The sequence below is a fragment of the Scomber scombrus genome, chromosome 6 (genome assembly GCF_963691925.1).
Source record: "Scomber scombrus chromosome 6, fScoSco1.1, whole genome shotgun sequence".
NCBI classification, from domain to species: Eukaryota; Metazoa; Chordata; class Actinopteri; order Scombriformes; family Scombridae; genus Scomber; species Scomber scombrus.
Window position 1 is genome coordinate 2387393 of NC_084975.1, and position 23143 is coordinate 2410535.

At 40.4% G+C, this 23143-nt stretch overlaps 2 protein-coding genes and 1 non-coding gene across 3 annotated transcripts in view; 1 reads left to right on the top strand and 2 right to left on the bottom strand.

Moving 5' to 3' along the window:
* si:dkey-234i14.3 (fibulin-7-like) overlaps positions 1–14878 on the top strand; it is a 41587-nt gene extending 26709 nt beyond the window's left edge. Inside the window, exons 5-10 of the mRNA XM_062420709.1 lie at positions 6812–6980; positions 7859–8029; positions 8112–8369; positions 9117–9254; positions 9384–9519; positions 14518–14878. Of these exons, the coding sequence (XP_062276693.1) occupies positions 6812–6980; positions 7859–8029; positions 8112–8369; positions 9117–9254; positions 9384–9519; positions 14518–14878 (1233 nt within the window). The remainder of the gene's footprint in view (positions 1–6811; positions 6981–7858; positions 8030–8111; positions 8370–9116; positions 9255–9383; positions 9520–14517) is intronic.
* trnap-ggg (transfer RNA proline (anticodon GGG)) lies at positions 4440–4511 on the bottom strand. Its single transcript has one exon. It is a non-coding gene; the product is annotated as a tRNA-Pro (tRNA).
* Positions 14879–17593: 2715 nt separating the features above from the next.
* On the bottom strand, positions 17594–20469 carry LOC133981851 (uncharacterized). Its single transcript, XM_062420712.1, has 2 exons — positions 20455–20469; positions 17594–19040 (listed from the first exon to the last, which is right to left on the bottom strand). Exons 1-2 carry the CDS (start codon positions 20467–20469, stop codon positions 18141–18143), a joined length of 915 nt encoding a protein of 304 aa, XP_062276696.1. The 3' UTR covers positions 17594–18140.
* Between the last annotated feature and the right edge of the window lie 2674 nt (positions 20470–23143).

Here is a 23143-nt window from a genome sequence, read left to right on the forward strand (position 1 = left end):
TAACCGTCAGTCCTGTTGCCGTGGAAACCCCAGTAGCTGCAGCAGTGTGATGATGATGATGATGATGATGATGATGATGGTGATGATGATGAGGGTGATGATGATGATGATGAGGGTGTATTTTGTATTTCAACTTAATCCAACTGTCACTGTCCCAGCAGCTAATCCCTGCGCTTAATGGAGGCTTATGGAGGTCAGTCACACACACACACACACACACACACACACACACACACACACACACACACACACACACACACACACAGAGAAATATGCAGAATAATCACACCTGTAGAAGAGCTGTCTGGGCTCACAGGGATGTCTGTTAAAAAAAGATAAAGTGTAAAAAATAAAAGGATTGAATTTTACTTTTATAGTTTAAACGTTTTGTAATGTTGCAGAAAAATATGCAAAAATACACAAAATGCATAAATGTATGCAAGTATCTGTGTTTAAGTTTGGGGAGATATAAGTGTGATCTGTTCCAGTTACTGATGAAAATGTAATTTTTTTCATATTTAACATGTTACTGAATACATATATTGCTGTTTTTAATTATTTCAAATCAATATTTTTATATATTTAGTAAATAAATCATGATGTGGGCCAATTAAACCCACTTTATTCATCAAAGGAAGGAAGGAAAGAAGGAAAGAAGGAAGGTAGGAAGGAAGAAGGGAAGAAAGGAAGGAAGGAAGGAAGGACAGAAGGAGGGAAGGAAAGAGGGAAGGAAGGAAGGAATGAAGGAAGGAATGAGGGAAGGAAGGGAGGACAGAAGGTAGGAAGGAAGAAGGGAAGAAAGGAAGTAAGGAAGGAAAGAAGGAAGGAAGGAAGGAAGGAAAGAAGGAAGGAAAGAAGGAAGGACAGAAGGAGGGAAGGAAGGAAGGACAGAAGGTAGGAAGGAAGGAGGGAAGGAAGGAAGGAAGGAAGGAAGGAAGGAAGGAAGAAGGGAAGGAAGGAAGGAAAGAAGGACAAATGGAAGGAAGGAAGGAAGGAAAGAAGGAAAGAAGGAAGGAAGGAAGGAGGGAAGGAAGGAAGGAATGAGGGAAGGAAGGGAGGACAGAAGGTAGGAAGGAAGAAGGGAAGGAAGGAAGGAAGGAAAGAAGGGAGGAAGGACAAATGGAAGGAAGGAAGGAAGGAATGAATGAAGGAAGGAAGTAACGAAAAAACGAAGAAAAGAAAGAAGGAAGGTGTGAAGGAAGGAAGGACGGACAGAAGGAAGGAAGGAAGGAAGGAAGGTAGGAAGGAAGGTAGGAAGTAGGGAAGGAACGAACAAACGAAGAAAAGAAAGAAGGAAGGGAGGAGGGACAGATGGCAGGAAGGAAGGAAGAAAAGGACAGAAGGTAGGGAGGAAGGAAGGAAGGAAGGAAAGGAGGGAGGAAGGAAGGGAGAAAAGGAGAGAAGGAAGGGAGGAAGGTGGGGGGGCGAAAGGAAGGAAGGAAGGAAGGAATGAAGGACAGATGAAGGGAACATTTACACTAACAGCTGAAAACATTGTTTAGAAAATTAGAAAAGTCATCAAAAGTAATAAGTTACATTACTTTGATGAAGTCGTTGAAATAGTAACATTACTTATTACATTTTAAATAGAGTAACTAGTAATCTGTAATCTATTACATTCCCATAGTCACCTTTACAAACTCTGGAAATATATATCATAAAACTACAGAGCAGTGTTATAAAAGCAGATTTATTTTTCAACAGTTTTTAAACTTTAAACTTTAGTGAATCCTCTAAATGTTTGCAGACCTTTCAGCTTTCATGTGGTTTTAAAGAATCAAAGCTTCACATTATAATTACAGACTTTTAGAGACTTCAACAACATAAATAATCATTTTCTAAAAATACATCTCGGCCACATGTGAAGAAACTTTCCTGGAAAGATTCAAACAGCTGCTCAAAACTTTCTGCAACACATAGTTTGAAATGAAGGACTGAGGCGACACCTGGTGGCCGCTCTGCGAACTGCATCCTGCACCCATCCTACACACTCAATCCTCCTCAGCTCATAAATACACTCATACTGAAGGTCTTTTATTCTTTCTAATCAACTTTTTTTGCACATTTGGGCCTAAAAACTGCAAACATGCCAAGTTATAGTCTTTTTATATTTGCTCAAGCACAAAATCATCATCCAGTTGTTGAATTTAGAAGTAATTTAAGTTCACAGGATAAACTTAGAAGTGTTTTAAGGCTTTAATGGTTACAGACACAGATATAAAACCTCATATTTATGCTGCTCAGAGTGATTTTTTGTGAGGTAATCTGTCTCTCTGTTTAGCTCAGCCTTGTTGTTTTGTTTTATTTCTGCACTTTTTTATATATATATATATTTTTTTTTTTTTTAAAAAGATGAATTCAACATTTCAGAAATAGCACAATGTTTTAGTAAGATCGAGAGTTAGTAAGATGTGGATCAGCGGATGGAGAAGTCGTGTTACAGTTTCTGTTCATTTACCCAACAAAGATCCACTGTAAATATTTACTTTATATACTGTAAATGTTTATTTTAATATGCCTTTAAATTATTTTAACTTATGTACCTGTAATGTACTTTCACCTGCTGCTTTTTTAGTCTAGCCCTTTACACTTTAAGGTAAGATAAGATAATATAAGATAAGATAAGATAAGATAAGATAAGATAAGATAAGATAAGATAAGATAAGATAAGATAAGATAAGATATTCCTTTGTTAGTCCCACAATGGGGAAATTTGCAGTATTACAGCAGCAAGTGGACATTAGCATCAATAAGAAAGAATAAAGAACAATAAATAAGTATTAAAAACAATAATAGTAGAAATATATAATAATAATAACAATCGTGACATTATTTTCATTATTTACAGCACAACAGTAATATTGGTATTGAGTGGTAATAAACCAGAGATGATATTGTTATTGCTCAGATTAAAGTTAATTAAATATATGTATATTATATATAGAATTGAAATTGGTACTATACATGAAATACTAATATGCCACCACACACACACACACACACACACACACACACACACACACACACACACACACACACACACACACACACACACACACACACACACACACACACACACACACATAAATATATAAATAATAATATAAATCACTTTTTGAGACCCAAAGAGGTAAAACTCTCCAATATCTCACAAAAACTTCATATATTAAGAAAAACCTGACTTCACCTGAAGCAGCATTAAGTTAATAATGTGCTCTGCTAATTTAATTTAATACATCAGTCACAGCTGGATAATCTGCAGAATACTAGTTATACTTCTATATTTGTACTTAAATAGGTAGGCTTTTACCTGGAGGTATTTCACTTGTAATTAAGCACTTTTAAACTGTGATTATTGATACTTTTACTTAATAAAGTGATTTAAATACTTCTTCCACCACTGCCTTATAGTACATACGGCTCTATATGAGTTTATATATGAAGATGCATTCAGGGTCTTTTTCTGTCGGGGGATAATTATCCACATATGTCCGCTCTGTCATTTAGGAGCAGACGACATTATCCTGCAAGATGGCAGGTTCATGATTTAAAAAAAATAAACTAACTATAACTTTAAAGCTGCTGTAATTGGGAGCAGGAGTCACATTCCTGAGTAAATGTAAAAATAGGACAGCAACGTTTAGTCAGGAGTGATGATTAAAAGACGCCTCCTCCAGCTGACTCCTCCTTATAATTTGTGAGGCTATTTCTAGAGGGGACGAGTGTGATGGATCAAAAGAGAGGGGGAAAGTGTGTTCCAGATGTGGAGTCGCCTCAAAAATATGTAACAGAGAATGGGAGGAGGAAGAAGAAGAGGAGGAGGAAGAGGAGGAGGAGGAGGAGAAATTTGGCAAGTGCCCTCGAAAAGAGACAGACAGCAGCAAAGAGGAGATGATTTAAATCTGCAGACGAGAGAGAGAGAGAGAGAGAGAGAAGGAGGAAAAGTTACTCGGGATCAGAGCAGGTTTTTTATTATCAGGGATGAAGATGGAGGTTTTATCCAGGATGGGGCTTCTCGTGGTCGTCATGGCGACGCTGTGTCTTCTTCATCAGCCGTCCTTCCACCTCGGCACAGGTGAGCAGCAGCAGCTTCAGCTTCATATGACTATAAGATTAGATTTAATGGTAGATGAGTTTAGTTTGGAGGAGTTTTGTAGTTTCTATTGAGACTTTCACTTATTATGTTTTTCTTTTTTTCTTTCTTTTCTTAATTTTCTTGCTGTTTTTGAGGGAAATTACTGGACATTTTTAGCTCATTTTGGCTCTTAAATCCTGTAAAATCTGTCTTAAACCAACAGTCAGGAGCGCAAAAGTGTGTTTATCTCTCTATAATGATTCCTCCTGTTCATACTGACCATTAGAAGATCCCTTCATAATGTACTTATTGTAGATTTAAGACTATTGTTTGTTTTATCTGAGATGTCTTGTAACCAAAGTAAGGGCTCGTCCGGGATTTGAACCCGGGACCTCTCGCACCCCAAGCGAGAATCATACCCCTAGACCAACGAGCCACTTACATACTAGAGGATTTTTCAATTCTCACTCCAATCAGGAGCCCAACTAGACACTGAAACCTGTTTTTTTCTTGCTGTAATGATTCCTCCTGTTCATACTGACCATTAGAAGATCCCTTCATCATGTTTACTGTAATGATTCCTCCTGTTCATACTGACCATTAGAAGATCCCTTCATAATGTTTACTGTAATGATTCCTCCTGTTCATACTGACCATTAGAAGATCCCTTCATCATGTTTACTGTAATGATTCCTCCTGTTCATACTGACCATTAGAAGATCCCTTCATAATGTTTACAATGGAAGTGATGGAGGACTAAACCGTTATGGTTTCTACACATTGCAGGTTTTTATGTGTCAGGTGTCTTTGAATGACATTAATTGATTTTAATTGGACTTAATTTCATCTCATGTTGTTTTATTTAACCTAATTTTACTTCTTCTTTCTCTCAGTAAACTAAACTGTGATTTAACCTTTGTGTCGTCCTCCCGGTCAAATTGACCCCGTCTGTTTTGACTGTTCCTTCTTTCCTCCCTTCCTTCCTTCCTTCCGTCTGTCCTTCCTCCCTCCTTCCTTCTCTCTTTCTTCCTTCCTCTCTCTTTCCTCCCTTCCTTCCTTCCTACCTTCTGTCCTTCCTCCCTCCCTCCTTTCCTTCCTTGTTCCTCCCTCCTCCCTTCCTTCCTTCTTCCTCCCTCCCTTCCTTCCTTCTTCCTCCCTCCCTCCTTCCTTCCTTTCTCCCTCCCTCCTTTCCTTCCTTCTTTCCTCCCTTCCTCCCTCCTTTCCTTCCTTCCTTCCTCCCTCCTTACCTTCCTTCCTTCCTTCCTTTCCTTCCTTCCTTCCTTCCTCCCTCCCTCCTTCTTTCCTCCCTTCCTTCCTTCCTCCTTTCCTTCTTTCCTTCCTCCCTCCCTCCCTCCCTCCTTCTTCCTTCTTCCTACCTCCTTTCCTTCCTTCCTCCCTCCCTCCCTTCCTTCCTTGACTCGAGGACATCAGGAGGGTTAATGTAGTGAGAGACTCCTCTGAACAGGTTGAACTAGAGTTCACCTTCCTTCCTTTCTGTCACGATCTGCAGAGAAACGCCTCCAAATGTCCCAAAAAAACCACCCAAACACAGCAGTTGGTTATGTGTCGGCTGCGTTGTGCCGTGTTACGTCCAGCGCTGTGTTTTATCTGTCTCAGTGTGAGGTCAGCGGCCGGCTCACGTCCAATTCTCACCCGGGTGTTATATATGCAGCGGGCCACAGCTCTGCAAACCTCACCTCTATGTATAGACCTCACACCTGAAACCTACAGCAGGCTGGAGACAGACGCCACTCACACCCTCCTCTTCTTCCTCCTAAAGACATATGTAGGCAGTGTGGTTGTGGTTTCTGAGAGAGAAAGAAAGAAAGACAGAAAGAAAGAAAGAAAGAAAGAAAGAAAGAAAGAAAGAAAGAAAGAAAGAAAGAAAGAAAGAAAGAAAGAAAGAGAAAAGGGAGGAAGATGAGGAAAGAAAGAAAGAAAAGGAAGGAAAGAGAAAGAAAGAAAGAAAGAAAGAAAGAAAGAAAGAAAGAAAGGAGGAGAGTAAATGAGTCAAATCTTCATCTTCTATGTTTCAACGTTACGGTCAAATTGACCTCCTCTGTTTTGACTGCTCCTTCTTTCCTCCCTCCCTCCCCTCCCTCTCCTTCCTTCTCCTTCTTCCTTCCTTCCTTCCTTCCTTCCTTCCTTCCTTCCTTCCTTCCTTCCTTCCTTCCTTTCCTTCCTCCCTTCCTTCCTTCTTCCCTCCCTCCCTCCGTCTTCCTCCTTTCCTCCCTTCCTTCTTTCCTAACCCCTACCTTCCTCCATTCCTTCCTCCCTTCTTTCCTCCCTCCTTACCTTCCTTCTTCCTCCTTTCCTTCCTTTCCTCCCTTCCTTCCTTCCTTCCTCCCTCCCTCCTACCTTACTTCTTTCCATTCCTCCCTTCCTTCCTTCCTTCCTTCCTTCTTTCTTCCCTCCCTCCTTCTCTCTTTCTTTCTCTTCCCCTACCTTCCTCCCTTCCTTCTTTCCTCTGTCCTTCCTCCCTTCCTCCTTTCCTTTCCTTCCTTCTTCCTCCCTTCCTTCCTTGACTCGAGGACAACAGGAGGGTTAATAGTCAGTATGAACAGGAGGAATCATTACAGAGAGGAAAACCTGACTTAAACTGACTTTAATGACGACTAAAATGTAAATAACTACTTCAAAACACAAAAACTGTTATCAAGTTGTGAATATGACAACGTGGAGCTTCTTACCTAAAGAAGCTCTGGTCTCAATCATCTGTCCTCGTCCCACCTGCAGGACTGTCCGTCCACTCACGACCTGCTGACCTCGCTGCGGCAGGTGGAGAAGATGTTAGCGGTGCAGGAGACGTCGTACCAGCAGGGCGTTCGCTCCCTCAGGAAGAAGCTCAGCGCTCTGCAAAACACCACCATGGCCATCTTTAAGACGGGCAAGAACGGTGAGGAATGTGAGAGTGTGGTTAAGTTTAGTTTGATTAGGAATGGAAATGGATCCACATAATAATAACAGAAGCAACTTTCAACAAGGATTTATTATAAGAGCTGGATATCAGACTGAAGATGGAGCCCATTCAGTTCAATGAGAGCCGCTCGGCCCATAGACTTTATATTGTGATGACGGCACTGGTTTTTTAACCCTCCTGTTGTCCTCGAGTCAAGGAAGGAAGGGAGGGAGGAAGGAAGGATGGAAGAAGGAAAGGAGGGAGGAAGGAAGGATGGAAGGGAGGAAGGAAGGAAGGGAGGAAAGGAGGAAGGAAGGAAAGGAGGGAGTACTTCTCTGTACTTCTTTCCTTCCTTCCTCTCCCTCCCTCTTTTCCTTTCTCCCTCCCTCCTACCTTCCTTCTTTCTTTCCTTTACTCCGTTCATTCCTTCCCTCCTTCCTTCCTCCCTCCCTCCTTTCCTTCCTTCTTCTTCTTCCTTCCTTCCTCCCTCCCTCCCTCCTTTCCTTCCTTCTTCTTCCCTCCTTTCCTTCCTTCTTCCTCCCTTCCTCCCTCTTACTTTCCTTCCTTCCTCCCTCCTTTCCTTCCTTCTTCCTCCCTTCCTTCCTCCTTTCCTTCCTTCCTTCTTCCTCCCTCCCTTCCTTCTTTCCTCCCTTCTTTCCTTTCCTCCCTTAATTCCTTCCCTCCCTCCCTCCCTCTTACCTTCCTTCCTTCCTTCTTTCCTTCCTTCCTTCCTTCCTTCCTTCCTTCCTTCCCTCCTTCCTTCCTTCTTCCCTCTCTCCTTTCCTTCCTTCTTCCTCCCTTCCTTCCTTGACTCGAGGACAACAGGAGGGTTAAAGGTGTTCAGTGACCTGGTTGGTTCCTAACTCTTCTCTATCTGCTCTCAGCTTCCTGCCCTAAACCAGAAACCCCTTCCCACGGCCGCAGACTGGGCCGAGTGTTTGGCGTCGGACACGAGGTCCACTTCCTGTGCAAACCCAACTACGAGCTGATTGGCCCGAGGACCCGGGTGTGCCTGGAGTCTCTGAAGTGGAGCGGCCAGCAGCCCATGTGCAGACGTAAAGAACAAACTCCACCATGAGAGAAATATAACTCTGATGTTGGTTCAGTTTGTTTCAAAGTGTTTTTGTTTCTTTTCAGGTTTCAACAGCACCGCAAACTCCCTGCCCTCCTTCTCTCCTGATGCTCCTGTTGCCTCCCTCCCTGTCTCTGCTGCTCTGTCAGCATCCTCCTCCTCCTCCTCAACCTCATCTTCATCATCATCATCTTCATCCACATCCTCCTCTCCCTCCTCCTCCTCCATCCGTCCGTCTCACTGCACTCACTTCCTGGGCTCCACACGCTGCACCTGTGATGTTGGTTTCACCATCTCAGGCCGAGACAACAACATCTGCACCGGTAAGAAATACTTTAACTTCTACTAGTAACTAAGTACATTTACTGTAGTACAGTTTGAGGTACTTGTATTTTACTGTAGTACAGTTTAAGGTACTTTTACTGTAATACTGCATACTACATCGCTCATAATACTGCAGTACTTTTACTGTAATACTGCATACTACATCACTATAATACTGCAGTACTTTTACTGTAATACTGCAAACTACATTGCTTATAATACTGCAGTACTTTTACTGTAATACTGCATAATACATCGCTTATAATACTGCAGTACTTTTACTGTAATACTGCATACTACATCGCTTATAATACTGCAGTACTTTTACTGTAATACTGCATACTACATCGCTCATAATACTGCAGTACTTTTACTGTAATACTGCAAACTACATCGCTTATAATACTGCAGTACTTTTACTGTAATACTGCATACTACATCGCTCATAATACTGCAGTACTTTTACTGTAATACTGCATACTACATCACTCATAATACTGCAGTACTTTTACTGTAATATTGCATACTACATCACTCATAATACTGCAGTACTTTTACTGTAATACTGCATACTACATCACTATAATACTGCAGTACTTTTACTGTAATACTGCATACTACATCACTATAATACTGCAGTACTTTTACTGTAATACTGCATACTACATAGTGTTGTTTACATTGATTTACTATAGCCTAACTAATGTTATAAGACTTTTGAAGACACTTGATTTCTTCTGTTCCAGATATCGATGAGTGTCGTCTCTTTCCTCTCGGTCAGCCCGGTCGACTCTGCGTCCATCAGTGTGTAAACACGCCCGGCAGCTTCCACTGCTTCTGTCCAGCCGGGTACGACCTCGCCAGGGACAGCCGCAGCTGCTCAGGTCAGAGGTCACATCGCTCATCCTGTCAGTTGAGAGGGGAACAGTTAGAGGTGTGTGTGTGTGTGTGTGTGTGTGTGTGTGTGTGTGTGTGTGTGTGACTCTTAGACTCTGCCGTCTTTCCGTCCTCAGACATTGACGAGTGTGAGAACCGGATGCACGACTGCAGAGCGGATCAGCTGTGTGTGAACACCTTCGGAGGTTTCCAGTGTGTGACGGTTGAATGTCCGGAGATGAAAAACGCCACGTACATCAAGACGTCACCGATGTAAGAACTTCAACATCCTTCATGCTCAAAGCTTCGTCCTGAGCTCTTTCTTTCTTTCTTTCTTTCTTTTTCCTCCCTTACTTCTTTCTTTCATTCTTTCTTCCTCCTCTTCCTCCTTGTTTTCTCTTCTTCCTCCTCCTTTCTTTCTTTGTCTTTTTCCTCCTTTGTTTTTCTTTCTTTCTTTCTCTCTCCTCCTTTTTTCTTTCTTTCTCCTCTTCCTCATTGTTCTTTCTTTCTTTCCCTCTCTTCTTCCTCTCTTAATCTTTCTTTCCTCCTTTCTTCCTCTCTCCTCTTACTTCTTGTTCTTTCTCTTCTTATTCCTTTCTTTCTTTCTCCTTTATCTTTCTTTATCTTCTTACTCCTTTATCTTTCTTTCTTTCTCTTCTTTCTTTCTTGTCCTCCTACTTCTTGTTCTTTCTCCTCTTCCTCCTTTCTTTCTTTCTTACTAGGCTTTCTTTCTCTCCTCCTCCTACTTCTTGTTCTTTCTTTCTCTTCTTCCTCCTCTTTCTTTCTTTCCTTCCTTCCTTCCTTCCTAGGTAATATAATATGTAATATGTATCATTCTTTTGAGGTTACACCATTTGACATTTTCAGGAGCATTCAGTCTTACTTTTGGTAAAAAATGGTGCAAATGTCATTTCAAATGATATAAAACCAACAAAAATACTAAATGTACATTTTAACAAACCTGATGCTGCTTTACTAGTTTTAACATGTTTTTGAATTGCTCATCTTGCCAACACTTATTTGTCTCTGACCCATTTACAGACGTAAATACATGAGCTAGTAGACAATAGACAGCTTTATAGTAAACTACATTTAAATCATGTCTCAAGTTTTATTGCAATAAAACTGCAAACAAATGAAGTAGAGAAGGAATTCAAACTGAGCAGATATGACAAAGAAAACCATAAACATCCTCATCTCAAAATGTCAAAAATGACAAAGATATAAAAAGTAAATTGACAGGCAGCGATGGAGGGAAGCTTGAGAACAATGAAGTTTCTGCCTCCTTCCCTCCTCTTACAGTAACTGAGCTGAGGTTTGGCTTCAGACGCCCCGCTGAGGTTTTTCCGGCTCCAGTCAGCTGACCGGCTGATGATGGTCATGAGGTGTGAAACATATTTATGGCGGCAGACAGGAACTGAACGTGTTTACCAAAGCGGTTATGGAGTTATGATTTATCCTCCTGCAGCTGAGGCGTAATTGTATGTTGCAGTAATGCCGACTGACAGACTCCACAGGAGGCTTCTCAACCACATGCAGGGTTCAGGGTCAGGGTGATGTTTGCTGTTCGATCTGCCTGAGAAGCACTCTGAGTCAGACACTGAGCACAGAAGTGTCTCATTAACTCAGAAGAAGTTTGTGGTAGAAGTAGAAGTAGAAGTATTCAGATCTTTAACTTTATTAAAAGTACCAATACAGCAACGTAAAAATACTCTATTACAAGTAAAAGTCATGCATGAAAAATGCTACTACAGTAAAAGTACTGCAGTATTATGAGCGATGTAGTATGCAGTATTACAGTAAAAGTACTGCAGTATTATGAGCGATGTAGTATGCAGTATTACAGTAAAAGTACTGCAGTATTATGAGTGATGTAGTATGCAGTATTACAGTAAAAGTACTGCAGTATTATGAGTGATGTAGTATGCAGTATTACAGTTAAAGTACTGCAGTATTATGAGCGATGTAGTATGCAGTATTACAGTAAAAGTACTGCAGTATTATGAGCGATGTAGTATGCAGTATTACAGTAAAAGTACTGCAGTATTATAGTGATGTAGTATGCAGTATTACAGTTAAAGTACTGCAGTATTATGAGTGATGTGGTATGCAGTATTACAGTAAAGTACTGCAGTATTATGAGTGATGTAGTATGCAGTATTACAGTAAAAGTACTGCAGTATAATGAGTGATGTAGTATGCAGTATTACAGTAAAAGTACTGCAGTATTGTGAGTGATGTAGTATGCAGTATTACAGTAAAAGTACTGCAGTATTATGAGCGATGTAGTATGCAGTATTACAGTTAAAGTACTGCAGTATTATAGTGATGTAGTATGCAGTATTACAGTTAAAGTACTGCAGTATTATGAGTGATGTAGTATGCAGTATTACAGTAAAAGTACTGCAGTATAATGAGTGATGTAGTATGCAGTATTACAGTAAAAGTACTGCAGTATTATGAGTGATGTAGTATGCAGTATTACAGTTAAAGTACTGCAGTATTATGAGCGATGTAGTATGCAGTATTACAGTAAAAGTACTGCAGTATTATGAGCGATGTAGTATGCAGTATTACAGTTAAAGTACTGCAGTATTATGAGTGATGTGGTATGCAGTATTACAGTAAAGTACTGCAGTATTATGAGTGATGTAGTATGCAGTATTACAGTAAAAGTACTGCAGTATAATGAGTGATGTAGTATGCAGTATTACAGTAAAAGTACTGCAGTATTGTGAGTGATGTAGTATGCAGTATTACAGTAAAAGTACTGCAGTATTATGAGCGATGTAGTATGCAGTATTACAGTTAAAGTACTGCAGTATTATAGTGATGTAGTATGCAGTATTACAGTTAAAGTACTGCAGTATTATGAGTGATGTAGTATGCAGTATTACAGTAAAAGTACTGCAGTATAATGAGTGATGTAGTATGCAGTATTACAGTAAAAGTACTGCAGTATTATGAGTGATGTAGTATGCAGTATTACAGTTAAAGTACTGCAGTATTATGAGCGATGTAGTATGCAGTATTACAGTAAAAGTACTGCAGTATTATGAGCGATGTAGTATGCAGTATTACAGTAAAGTACAAGTACCTCAAACTGTACTTGAGTAAATGTACTTAGTTACTTTACAGTATTGTTGTTGAGCTGGTTCTGGATCTTTAGTAGTTTTATAAACAGTGAGATTTGAGTGTTTTTTTGTGTCTGGAACAGAAGCTGGAAGTTGTGGTTTCACTTCGGCTCTTTGTGTAAATTTGGATTTTTTAAAATAAGAATATTATAACATGTTAACTGTTAAAGACACAATGAAATGACAGCTTGAGCTTCCAGAAGTAGTGAACTATTTCTGAGGCTGTGGTCTGATTTCAATGAGGGGTTTCATTAAATTGTCGAGGGATTTGATATAACAATGGTAACAATGGTTGAGAGCTGTTCGATGGCGGAGGAGACAGGAAGGAGAATTAATTTAGCCCACTCAGACCACAACCACACCTACAACCCATAATACTTCTCAACTAAGCACTCAACCTGTAATCTAACAGGGTCCAAGAGCAGTTTCTTATTGTTTATGGTTTTACATGGATCTGCATTAGTTATTACCAAAGCAAAAGCTATTCTTCCTGCTGTCCATCAATCACAGTTGATTGGATGCCATGTGCTCCCATGTGTTTTAATTTTAAGAAACTAATCTTGGTGTATAAATACTCATAATTGCCTGTTTAGCCATGCTAGCGGCGCAGCTCTAGGCTGAAATCCAGACTGAAATATCTCAACAGCTACACAATAAACTTAAATGATATCTTATGAAGACATTTCAAGTCAAGTCAAGTCAAAGTTTATTTATGTAGCACATTTAAAACAACCTCAGAGACCCCAAAGGATGAAGCTTAGAGTCTTTGGGGATCTCATGATTGTTTTATTTATCGCTTCCACGATCATGAGGTTAACGTTTGTGGTTTTAAGTGAAGTGACTCAACAGATTTCGGTTTGATTGTCAATAAAATCTCGTTCTCACATTCAAACCCTCCTTTAGATAGAAATGTCTTAATTCTGATGGCTTTACAAAAAGTATAAACATCAGGTCAGAATTTAAATTTGCCAAATACACCTGTGAGATATGAGTTTTTCCTCATTCTGTGATCCCAGTTTAAGATATTTCTATAATGCTTTGTAGGTCACACCAAGAAATTGCTATTTAAAAAAATCATTTATTTGCTTTTCCTTCCTCTTTGAGGCCATGACAACATAAAACATGGATTTATTTCCTCATTGAGCCTAAATGTGATGTTTTACAGCCTCTACAGACTCATTCACACCTCATTTGTTCTAAACTTTTATTAAAAACATGTTAGAGACTCATTCTGTTCATGTACAAGATGAAAAAATGAAAGTCAACTTCAAAAATGTCTCCAGCAGGATCTCTGATGTCAGCAGTGATTTGTGTTATTCTTCATTTATACCAGGCGGGGAGTTCCGGTCCTCTGAAATGAGGCCAACGCAGGAAGTAACTTAAAACTGCATTCTATCAAAAGGCCACCAGGGGGCGACCGTTTTGATGTCAAAAGGACTTCCGTCTCTATACAAGTCAATGGAGAATTCACCAACTTCTCACTTGATTTCTAACCTCAGTAAACGTTTTCAAAATGTGTTTATGGTCTCAATCGCTAGTTTAAAGCCTTCTTCAATGCAGTATGATGTTCATTTGGGACATTTTGGCCTCCCTGATTTTATATGTGATGATAAAGCAGGGTATGCATTAGGGCGTGGCTACGTCGTGATTGACAGGTTGATTGGTTCACAGGTTCAGGAGGGCGCCTCATGCTCCTCCTGATGCCCATATAAGTAGAATCCCTGTTTTTATTTTTCCCAGCATGCACCGGAAATTTTCAAGATGGCGCTGCTCAGATCCGATACTATTGGCCTCCGAGCAGCAGTCCACAAACCAATGAGTGACGTCACGGATGTTACGTCCATTTTACATACAGTCTATGGTTTATACACTAAAGCACAACCTGTATCTATAGCAACCATAACACAATCTAATGGTCTGTCTGTGCATTACATACCTCATACAAATGCTAAAGTTTGACCGTTTGAAAGTTAAATGGGTTCAATAGATTTTAGTTTTTGAGCAGATATCATGACACAAAGATACCTCTGCCAAACGTTAAGCAGACCTACAAAGGGTTAAAGAATCTCTTCAGCGTTACTGAACATAGAAACTCATCACTGAATCACCACCAACCTCGTGTTTCTTTCACTTCCAGGCGCTGTGAGAGGAACCCGTGCATGCTGGGAGACAAGGCGTGCACTCAGGCGCCGAACTCCATCTCCTTCCACTTCCTGCCCGTCGTATCCAACATGTCTGCCCCACGCGTCCTCTTCCGGGTGTCGGCGGCCCGCGTGCTCGGCGACACGCTGCGGTTCGGCCTGGCGGGCGGACGAGGGCGAGGTCACTTCAGCGTGCAGCGCTCGGGCCGGCAGACGGGCACCCTCCTCCTGGTGACGCCCGTCAAAGGTCCCGCCACCCTGGAGGCAGAGGTGGAGATGAGCGAGCTGGAGGGTCACGCTCTGCTCGGTCGCTACCTCACTAAGGTTACCCTGATGGTGTCTCCATATGAGTTTTAAGGCGAGGACGGGCGGGTGGAGGGTTTATAATCATCAGGGTTGATTAGGGCTGGGCAATATAGATAAAATCATATATCACGATATGTTTTTACCAAATAACTCGATAATACTGTAGGGATGAGTATCAGTGCTTTCACAAAATACTTGCACAATAAGATTTTTGATAAATAATCAATCATGGGTAAAAGGCAAATACTAACTTGACCCCGTCTGTTTTGACTGTTCCTCCCTTCCTTCCTTCCGTCTGTCCTTCCTCCCTCCCTCCTTCTCTCTTTCTTTCCTTCCTCTCTTTCCCCCCTTCCTTCTTCCCTCCTCCCTCCCTCCTTCTCTTTTTCTTTCCTCTTTCCTACCTTCCTCCTTCCCTTCCTTCCTCCCTCCTTTCCTTCCTCCTTCCTTCCCTTCTTCCCTCCTTCCTCCCTCCTTTCCTTCCTTCTTCCTTCCTTCCTCCCTCCTTTCCTTTCTTCTTCCTTCCTTCCCTCCTTCCCTTCCTTCTTCCTTCCTTCCTACTTCTTCTTCCTTCCTTCATCCCTCCTTTCCTTCCTTCTTCCTCCCTTCCTTCCTTCCTTCCTTGACTCGAGGACAACAGGAGGGTTAAAAGCAGGAAAAGACAAAACTTCTGCTGTCACGATATTACGATATCATGACAAATTCTGAGACGATATGTAATCTCATATCACGATAACGATATAATATCGATATATTGCCCAGCCCTCCTAGGGTTGATTACAGTTTGGTGCTGGTTTTTACTCCATTATAACGTATTTCCTTTAATAGAAGCTCAGGCCTTTATTAGAAGCAGGCTTATATTAGACAGAGGCCTTTATTTCTAATTCACACAGTTTGATAAGTATATGTTCTCATATTTTAATACGAAGCCTTCTTGATATTTGATATGCTTCTGTTTGCTCTGTTCAATTGTTGTAATTTCTTTACCGTAATTACCGTACTATTCCAACATTTCCAGATAGTATATTTAACCTTTGTGTCGTCCTCCCGGGTCAAATTGACACCGTCTGCTTTGACTGTTTCTTCTTTCCTCCCTTCCTTCCTTCCGTCTGTCCTTCCTCCCTCCCTCCCTCTCTCTTTCTTTCCTTCCTCTCTCTTTACTCCCTTCCTTCTTTCCTTCCTCCATCCCCCTTTCATCCTTCCTTCTGTCTTCCTCCCTCCCTCCTTCTTTCCTTTCCTCCTTCCTTCCTCCCTCCTTTCCTTCCTTCCCTCCAACCTGCCTTCTTCCTCCCTCCTTTCCTTCTGTCCTTCCTTCCTCAATCCCCCTTTCTTCCTTCCTTCTGTCCTTCCTTACTCCCTCCCTCCCTCCTTCTTTCCTTTCCTCCTTCTTTCTTCCTCCCTCCTTTCTTCTTCCCTCCTTTTCTTCTGTCCTTCCGCCCCTCCTTCCATCTTTCCTTTCTTCCTTCCATCTTTCCTTCCTTCCTTCCTTCCTTCCTTCCATCTGTCTTTCCTTCCTTCCCTCCCTCCTTCCCTTCCTTCCGCCTCCCTTCCTCCCTCTTTTCCTTCCGTCCTTCCTTCCCTGCTTCCATCTTTCCTTCCTTCCTTACATCTGTCTTTCCTTCCTTCCCTCCTTTCTTCCTCCCTCCCTCCTTTCCTTCCTTCCTCCCTCTTTTCCTTCTTCCTCCCTTCCTTCCTTCCTCCCTCCCTCCCTCCCTCCCTCCTTTCCTCCCTCCCTCCTTTCCTTCCTTCTTCCTTCCTTCCTTCCTTGACTCGAGGACAACAGGAGGTTTTAACCGTGGCCCAGATTAAACCCACATCAAACACTTTCGGGCACATTCATCTGGTCCAAACACTTGCGTGGTATGACGGCACTTGGGCCGGTCTGCTCCTGTTTCCCAGATCTGAGCCACAAGAAAAACCATAGCAACGCTGTATATCAACCAATGACTCGCCCACATCCTGAACACATATACCACCACAGCACTGCATCTTTACCCAAAAAAAAGGGCCCACATTTGATTTGGGATATTCGGGGCGGTACTTGCTATTTTAGATGTTGGCCATCTCAGACTCACGTCCATTTTGACCGGTCTAGATAAAGGCCAGCAGTGCTATCTGGATTTTATAATGCTTGAGTTCCACCTGTAAGGTTTTGGCGGTGCACCACTTAGCGTTAGCATTCAGGTACCATGCTCATTGATGTGCACTCGCCCATTTAACCAAGTTACCCTATTATTCAAATATAGATCTCTAAATTAAACTTACCAGGAGTTTATCTACTGTTTTTCCCCCTCTGCTTGTTTTTGGGGCTCGTTGTTATTTGTTCATGTTGACTATGCCCCCCGATCATTATCTGAAACCCAACTTTTAATTGACTTCGATCTTTTAATTGAGCAGGTACTATATTTAATCACCTGGTGAGGATCAGTTTTAAAGTCTAACTACAGTGGTTCATATTTATAATTAGTGACAATAAGAAGAAACAACAGTTAAATTCTGTCTGTCTTCTACTGGCTACTTAGTGAACTACTGTTAAATACTTATTCTAATACTGCGTTAAAACTAATATTAGAAGAGTTTTTGTCATTAGTAAATAAATATAAAAACAAGCCCTGAACATACACCATTCTGCACAGAGAAGCTCAAACATTCATCTTCAGGAACAAGAAGAAAAACTGATTTTTGTCGTAAAATTTGCCATTTAAAAAAAATGCTACGCCTGAGCCATTAGCCTCTGAGCTTTATGAGTGGTTTACCAATCAATCAATCAATCAATCAATCTTTATTTGTATAGCGCCAAATCACAACAAAGTTATCTCAAGGCACTTTACACATAGAGCAGGTTCTAAACCGTACTCTTCAAGTTTTAATTTATAAAGAGACCCAACATTCCCACATGAGCAAGCATTTAGCGACAATGGCAAGAAAAAACTCCCTTTTAACAGGAAGAAACCTCAGGCAGAACCAGGCTCAAAGTGGGCGGCCATCTGCCTCGACCGGTTGGGGTAGAGGGGAGAGAGAGGAAGAATAGGAGAGAGAGAGAAGCACATAGAAAATAAACATTGAAGCTAGAAGGTCCGGGACTGGAATCTGTCATCCGGACGTCTACAGGCCCAGATTGCCTGTGAGATGAGAAAGCACAGACAACTCCGGGGAAGAAGTGTAGGTTACTGAATGCATTAATAGTACATGAATGTTATTGGATATAGATGGATGGATATAGAGAGAGAGAGAGGAGGAAAGAGGAGCTCAGTGCATCGTGGAGGTAGGAGTCCCCCGGCAGTCTAAGCCTATAGCAGCATAAACTAGGAGCTTGCTAACTATAAGCTCTATCAAAAAGGAAAGTTTTAAGCCTACTCTTAAAAGTAGAGAGGGTGTCTGCCCTCCGGACCGAATCTGGGAGATGGTTCCACAGGAGAGGAGCCTGATAACTGAAGGCTCTGCCTCCCATTCTACTTTTAGAGATACTAGGTACCACAAGTAGGCCTGCGTTCTGGGAGCGCAGTGTTCTGGTAGGTACATAAGGTACTATGAGCTCTTTAAGGTATGATGGAGCCTGACCAGTAAGAGCTTTAAAAGTGAGGAAAAGGATTTTAAATTCTATTCTTGATTTTATGGGAAGCCAATGCAGTGAAGCTAAAATAGGAGTAATGTGATCTCTCTTTCTAGTTTTTGTCAGAACGCGTGCAGCTGCATTCTGGACCAGTTGGAGAGTCTTTAGAGACTTGTTAGGGCAGCCTGATAATAATGAATTACAATAATCCAGCCTAGAAGTAACAAATGCATGGATTAGTTTTTCAGCATCATTTTGAGACAGAATATGTCTGATTTTTGAAATGTTACGCAGATGAAAATAGGCAGACCTTGAAATTTGTTTTATGTGGGAATTAAAGGACAGATCCTGGTCAAATATAACTCCTAGGTTCCTTACAGTAGTACTGGAGGCCAAAGTAATGCCATCCAGAGTAGTTATATCATTGGATAATGTGTTTCTAAGGTGTTTAGGGCCAAGCACAATAACTTCAGTTTTTTCTGAGTTTAACAGCAGGAAGTTACAGGTCATCCAGGTCTTTATGTCTTTAATACATGTTTGTAGTTTAGTTAACTGGTTGATTTCATTAGGCTTTATTGATAGATATAATTGAGTATCATCTGCATAACAATGAAAATCATGTGACGTAGTTTCCGGTAAGCGTATTCCGTCACTTCCTGTTACCTGTTTACCAGACACATGTTTAATTATAGCATTTAACAAACTAATCACTGAGTCCTCATCCGTGAAGTCTTTTATCACGTAAAAACCAAAACATACAGTCTGAAAACACTTCTGACAAACTACAGATCTCAACTTTTCTATGGTATTTCTGTTTTTAAGGAACATGTGAATAACATGTTGTTGCATTAACCTCCTGAGACCTAAGGTTCTGTTTGCTATGCATTTTACATTTCTCCTATATTTGAGATTAGTAAAACCCGATAAGTACAAAAACTAAGCGTTGTCTTTGAAGAGGAAATCGTTTTACTAATGATAATAAAGTCCCAACATCCTCAAACGAGTACTTCCTGATTAGCAGTATCGTAGCTTGTTGCTATTACTTAAATTAGTCAAATTTCTTTTGCATATCAAACTACAAACGTTATTAAACCTAAATAAACAAGTTTCAACCATAAAATATGACAAGGTTTTGTACCTGCTTCACTTTTGTCTGGAGATCAGCTGTTTGCCAAGATGTCTGCCATCTGGTATTTACATTGTAATGTGCCTTAGCGACCACTAGGTGGCACACAAACAAATATGTGTATTAAAGAGGACAACAGGTCAAAGTTGAGCAGAATGAAGTATAAGATCCAGTAAACTCAAAATGTAATGTCCTCATATGAAACAGCAGGGTTGCAGGAGCTTAAAGAAATCAATCTGTTTAATTCCAGTTGATCTTAAAAGTTTGAAAACTTATATTGTCAAACCAAATATATCTACACAGCGTTAGAAGGCATGCAGATCGCAGATATCTGGTTATATGTGGGAATTCATATTATAATGTTTTGTTTCTGATTTTAAATGACTAAAAAAAGAAAGACATGTGACTGTATCAGAGGAAGGTTTTTATTGTGCTGAATGCAGGATGAACAAGTCTTTCTGGGGATGAAGCGGGTGTCGAACCACTGTGTTTATTGATTTAATGTTTCTGTTACACTTCTTTAAAAACTGTATATACTGTAGTTTCATTTCAGTAGAATATTTAGTGTGTAGAAGTTTGTGCCTTTTATATATAATCATAACAATTGAATCACAAGGCGAATAATCTGTTTATTACTTATTCAAAAAGTTGATTTCAGCAATTTTTTCTGCAGGAGATGAAATATTTTATTAGTAAAAGTCAGAAACACAGCAACATATTTTGTTTAATGACCTGTTTTTTGTTTTTTTAACTCATCAGGTTTTTATCTTTAAGTACATTTATGCTCAATTTTGTGAATTAAATGTAATAACTGAGAGGTACAAACTGGAAGTATGTATGAGTCAGTATGTTTCTTTTTTTGTGTGTTTTTATTTCCAGATATTCAGATTTTTACTTTGTCTTATTCAGATTTTATTGCTAAAACGTCTGTTAAACAATAAACATGTTTACCTGACACTGTGTCATGTCTGTGTTTCGTGTTACAGGCTGTGATTCATACTCGAGACGTTCGAGTCGTAAAACTGTAGTTTTAGTTGGACAGAAGCTGCGAGGCCGACATGTTTTGGTCTGTCGGACTGAAGAATTTAACACGGATCTGTGAGACAGTCTGAAGCCTCAAAGACCAGACAGAACACACATGAACACAGACAGACGTGAAACAGACAACACACATGCACAAATACACACACACACACACACACGTATAGTATATGAGGATGTATGTTTATATATACATACATGGTGCAGTAAAACTTCCAGTACAGAAAGACAAGTAAAAATCCTATTTAAGTAAAATAACAGAAGTACTGGTAGCAAAATGTAGTATTACAGTAAAGTACTGCAGTATTATGAGTGATGTAGTATGCAGTATTACAGTAAAAGTACTGCAGTATTATGAGCGATGTAGTATGCAGTATTACAGTAAAAGTACTGCAGTATTATGAGTGATGTAGTATGCAGTATTACGGTAAAAGTATTGCAGTATTATGAGTGATGTAGTATGCAGTATTACAGTAAAAGTACTGCAGTATTATGAGCGATGTAGTATGCAGTATTACAGTAAAAGTACTGCAGTATTATGAGTGATGTAGTATGCAGTATTACAGTAAAAGTACTGCAGTATTATGAGTGATGTAGTATGCAGTATTACAGTAAAAGTACTGCAGTATTATGAGCGATGTAGTATGTAGTATTACAGTAAAAGTACTGCAGTATTATAGTGATGTAGTATGCAGTACTACAGTAAAAGTACTGCAGTATTATGAGCGATGTAGTATGCAGTATTACAGTAAAAGTACTGCAGTATTATGAGTGATGTAGTATGCAGTATTACAGTAAAGTACTGCAGTATTATGAGCGATGTAGTATGCAGTATTACAGTAAAGTACTGCAGTATTATGAGTGATGTAGTATGCAGTATTACAGTAAAAGTACTGCAGTATTATAGTGATGTAGTATGCAGTATTACAGTAAAGTAGTGGTTTGGTCCTCTGACTGATATATTATTATTATGACATCATTAGATTATTAATAGTGAAGCATCAGTGTTAGAGCAGCATGTTACTGTTGTAGCTGCTGGAGGTGGAGCTAGTTTACACTACTTTATATACAGTTAGCTAGTTTAGTCCAGTGGTTCCCAACCTAAAAACTGTTCATGGCATTGATAATTAAAAGCATCCTCACTTCAGCAGCATTAATCCGAAGTCGTTTTTGGACAATAATGAAGAATAAATTGACAAAAAGAAATAAACAAAGTAGACAGTGGAATAGAAACCTTGCAGACTTTATTATTATTAACAAACTGTCCAATTTTCATCTGTACAGAACAACAAAAAGAAACCAAAAAAAAAAAAAGACGAAATAAAATAAAAGTGGACAGGGGAAAACAAACCAGAAGCTCCATGGATTCAGACAAAACATCGTTTTACAAAAAAAAAAAGAAGATCTGTTTCATTTAAGCGACAAACTTAAAGTCAAACGTTCGAGTCGTCATCACTCTGGACCACGAAAAACAGCGAGGAACCGACCCGAGATCGCACATGTGGACACTCTCGCAAGGTCTGTAATCTGTGGGCAACACACACACACACACACACACACACATCATTCATCACACACACACTTGCCCACATGCTCCTCTGCTGGGTGCTGCAGGGGATTCTGGGATGTTCTGTACAGTGGGGATCCCTCGGTGGGACGGTGAGTAGGCACGCTTTGATAAAACCCAACGTCAAGATGGAGAAAAAAAAAAGAAAAGAAAAGAGAGAGAAGGCAGTTCAACGAATCAGAACGTCTCATTTACAAGCAGGGAGGGCAGCGTCACCACACCAAGCTTCAACAATCAGAAAAAAAAATTAAAAAATTGAAAATAAAACCAACAGTAAAGGCTAACTGCACGGTAACGTAGTTTACAGCATGTAGTCACTCAGTATAGTACACATGTACACACGATCGGCTCGAGCTGGGAGAGGAGAGCTGCTCGCTTTCACGTCTTTTCACCTTTTTTTTTTTTTTTCAAAGCAGGATTTTAAAGTCTTCGCACCGAGACCAAAAAGCTCGACGACGCTAACTATCTGACGTACGACTAAAACCACAAACAAAAACCACGATCGCCCCCTTCTTCTTCTTCTTCTTCTACTTCTTCTTCTGGCATTAACCTGCAAGGCTGAGTTCGATCCAGACTCATTCAGCAGCAGTTTCGGTAACACTTCTCAATTGCGTAAAAAAATCGGATAATTGTGCGATCGAGGACGAGTTTGAATGCAGAAGTTGTGTTTTCAGTCTGGAACCTGAGTGTGAAGAGGACCACTTGAACTTTTGCGTGACCACTGATATTTGATAAAAAAGCATCCCGTGTAACATTAAACTCAGTATGCTTCAAACAAAGCTGCTCATTAGATTTGCTGACAGCGTCGGAGGAAAGAAAAGTTTCTGTACAAGAGTAGCAGAATCGTGTTTTTACGCAACAGCAGTTTTTAGACAATATCAGCCGATACGAAGCGACTCCCAAACAACCAATCACACCGATTATTACGCCATTAGCCGATACAAAGCCGTCCCCAAACAGACAATCAATAAGAGTTCATAGAAAGGTGGTTTGTGACACTTCAGTACAAGGCGGTTCAAAGAAACCAGATCG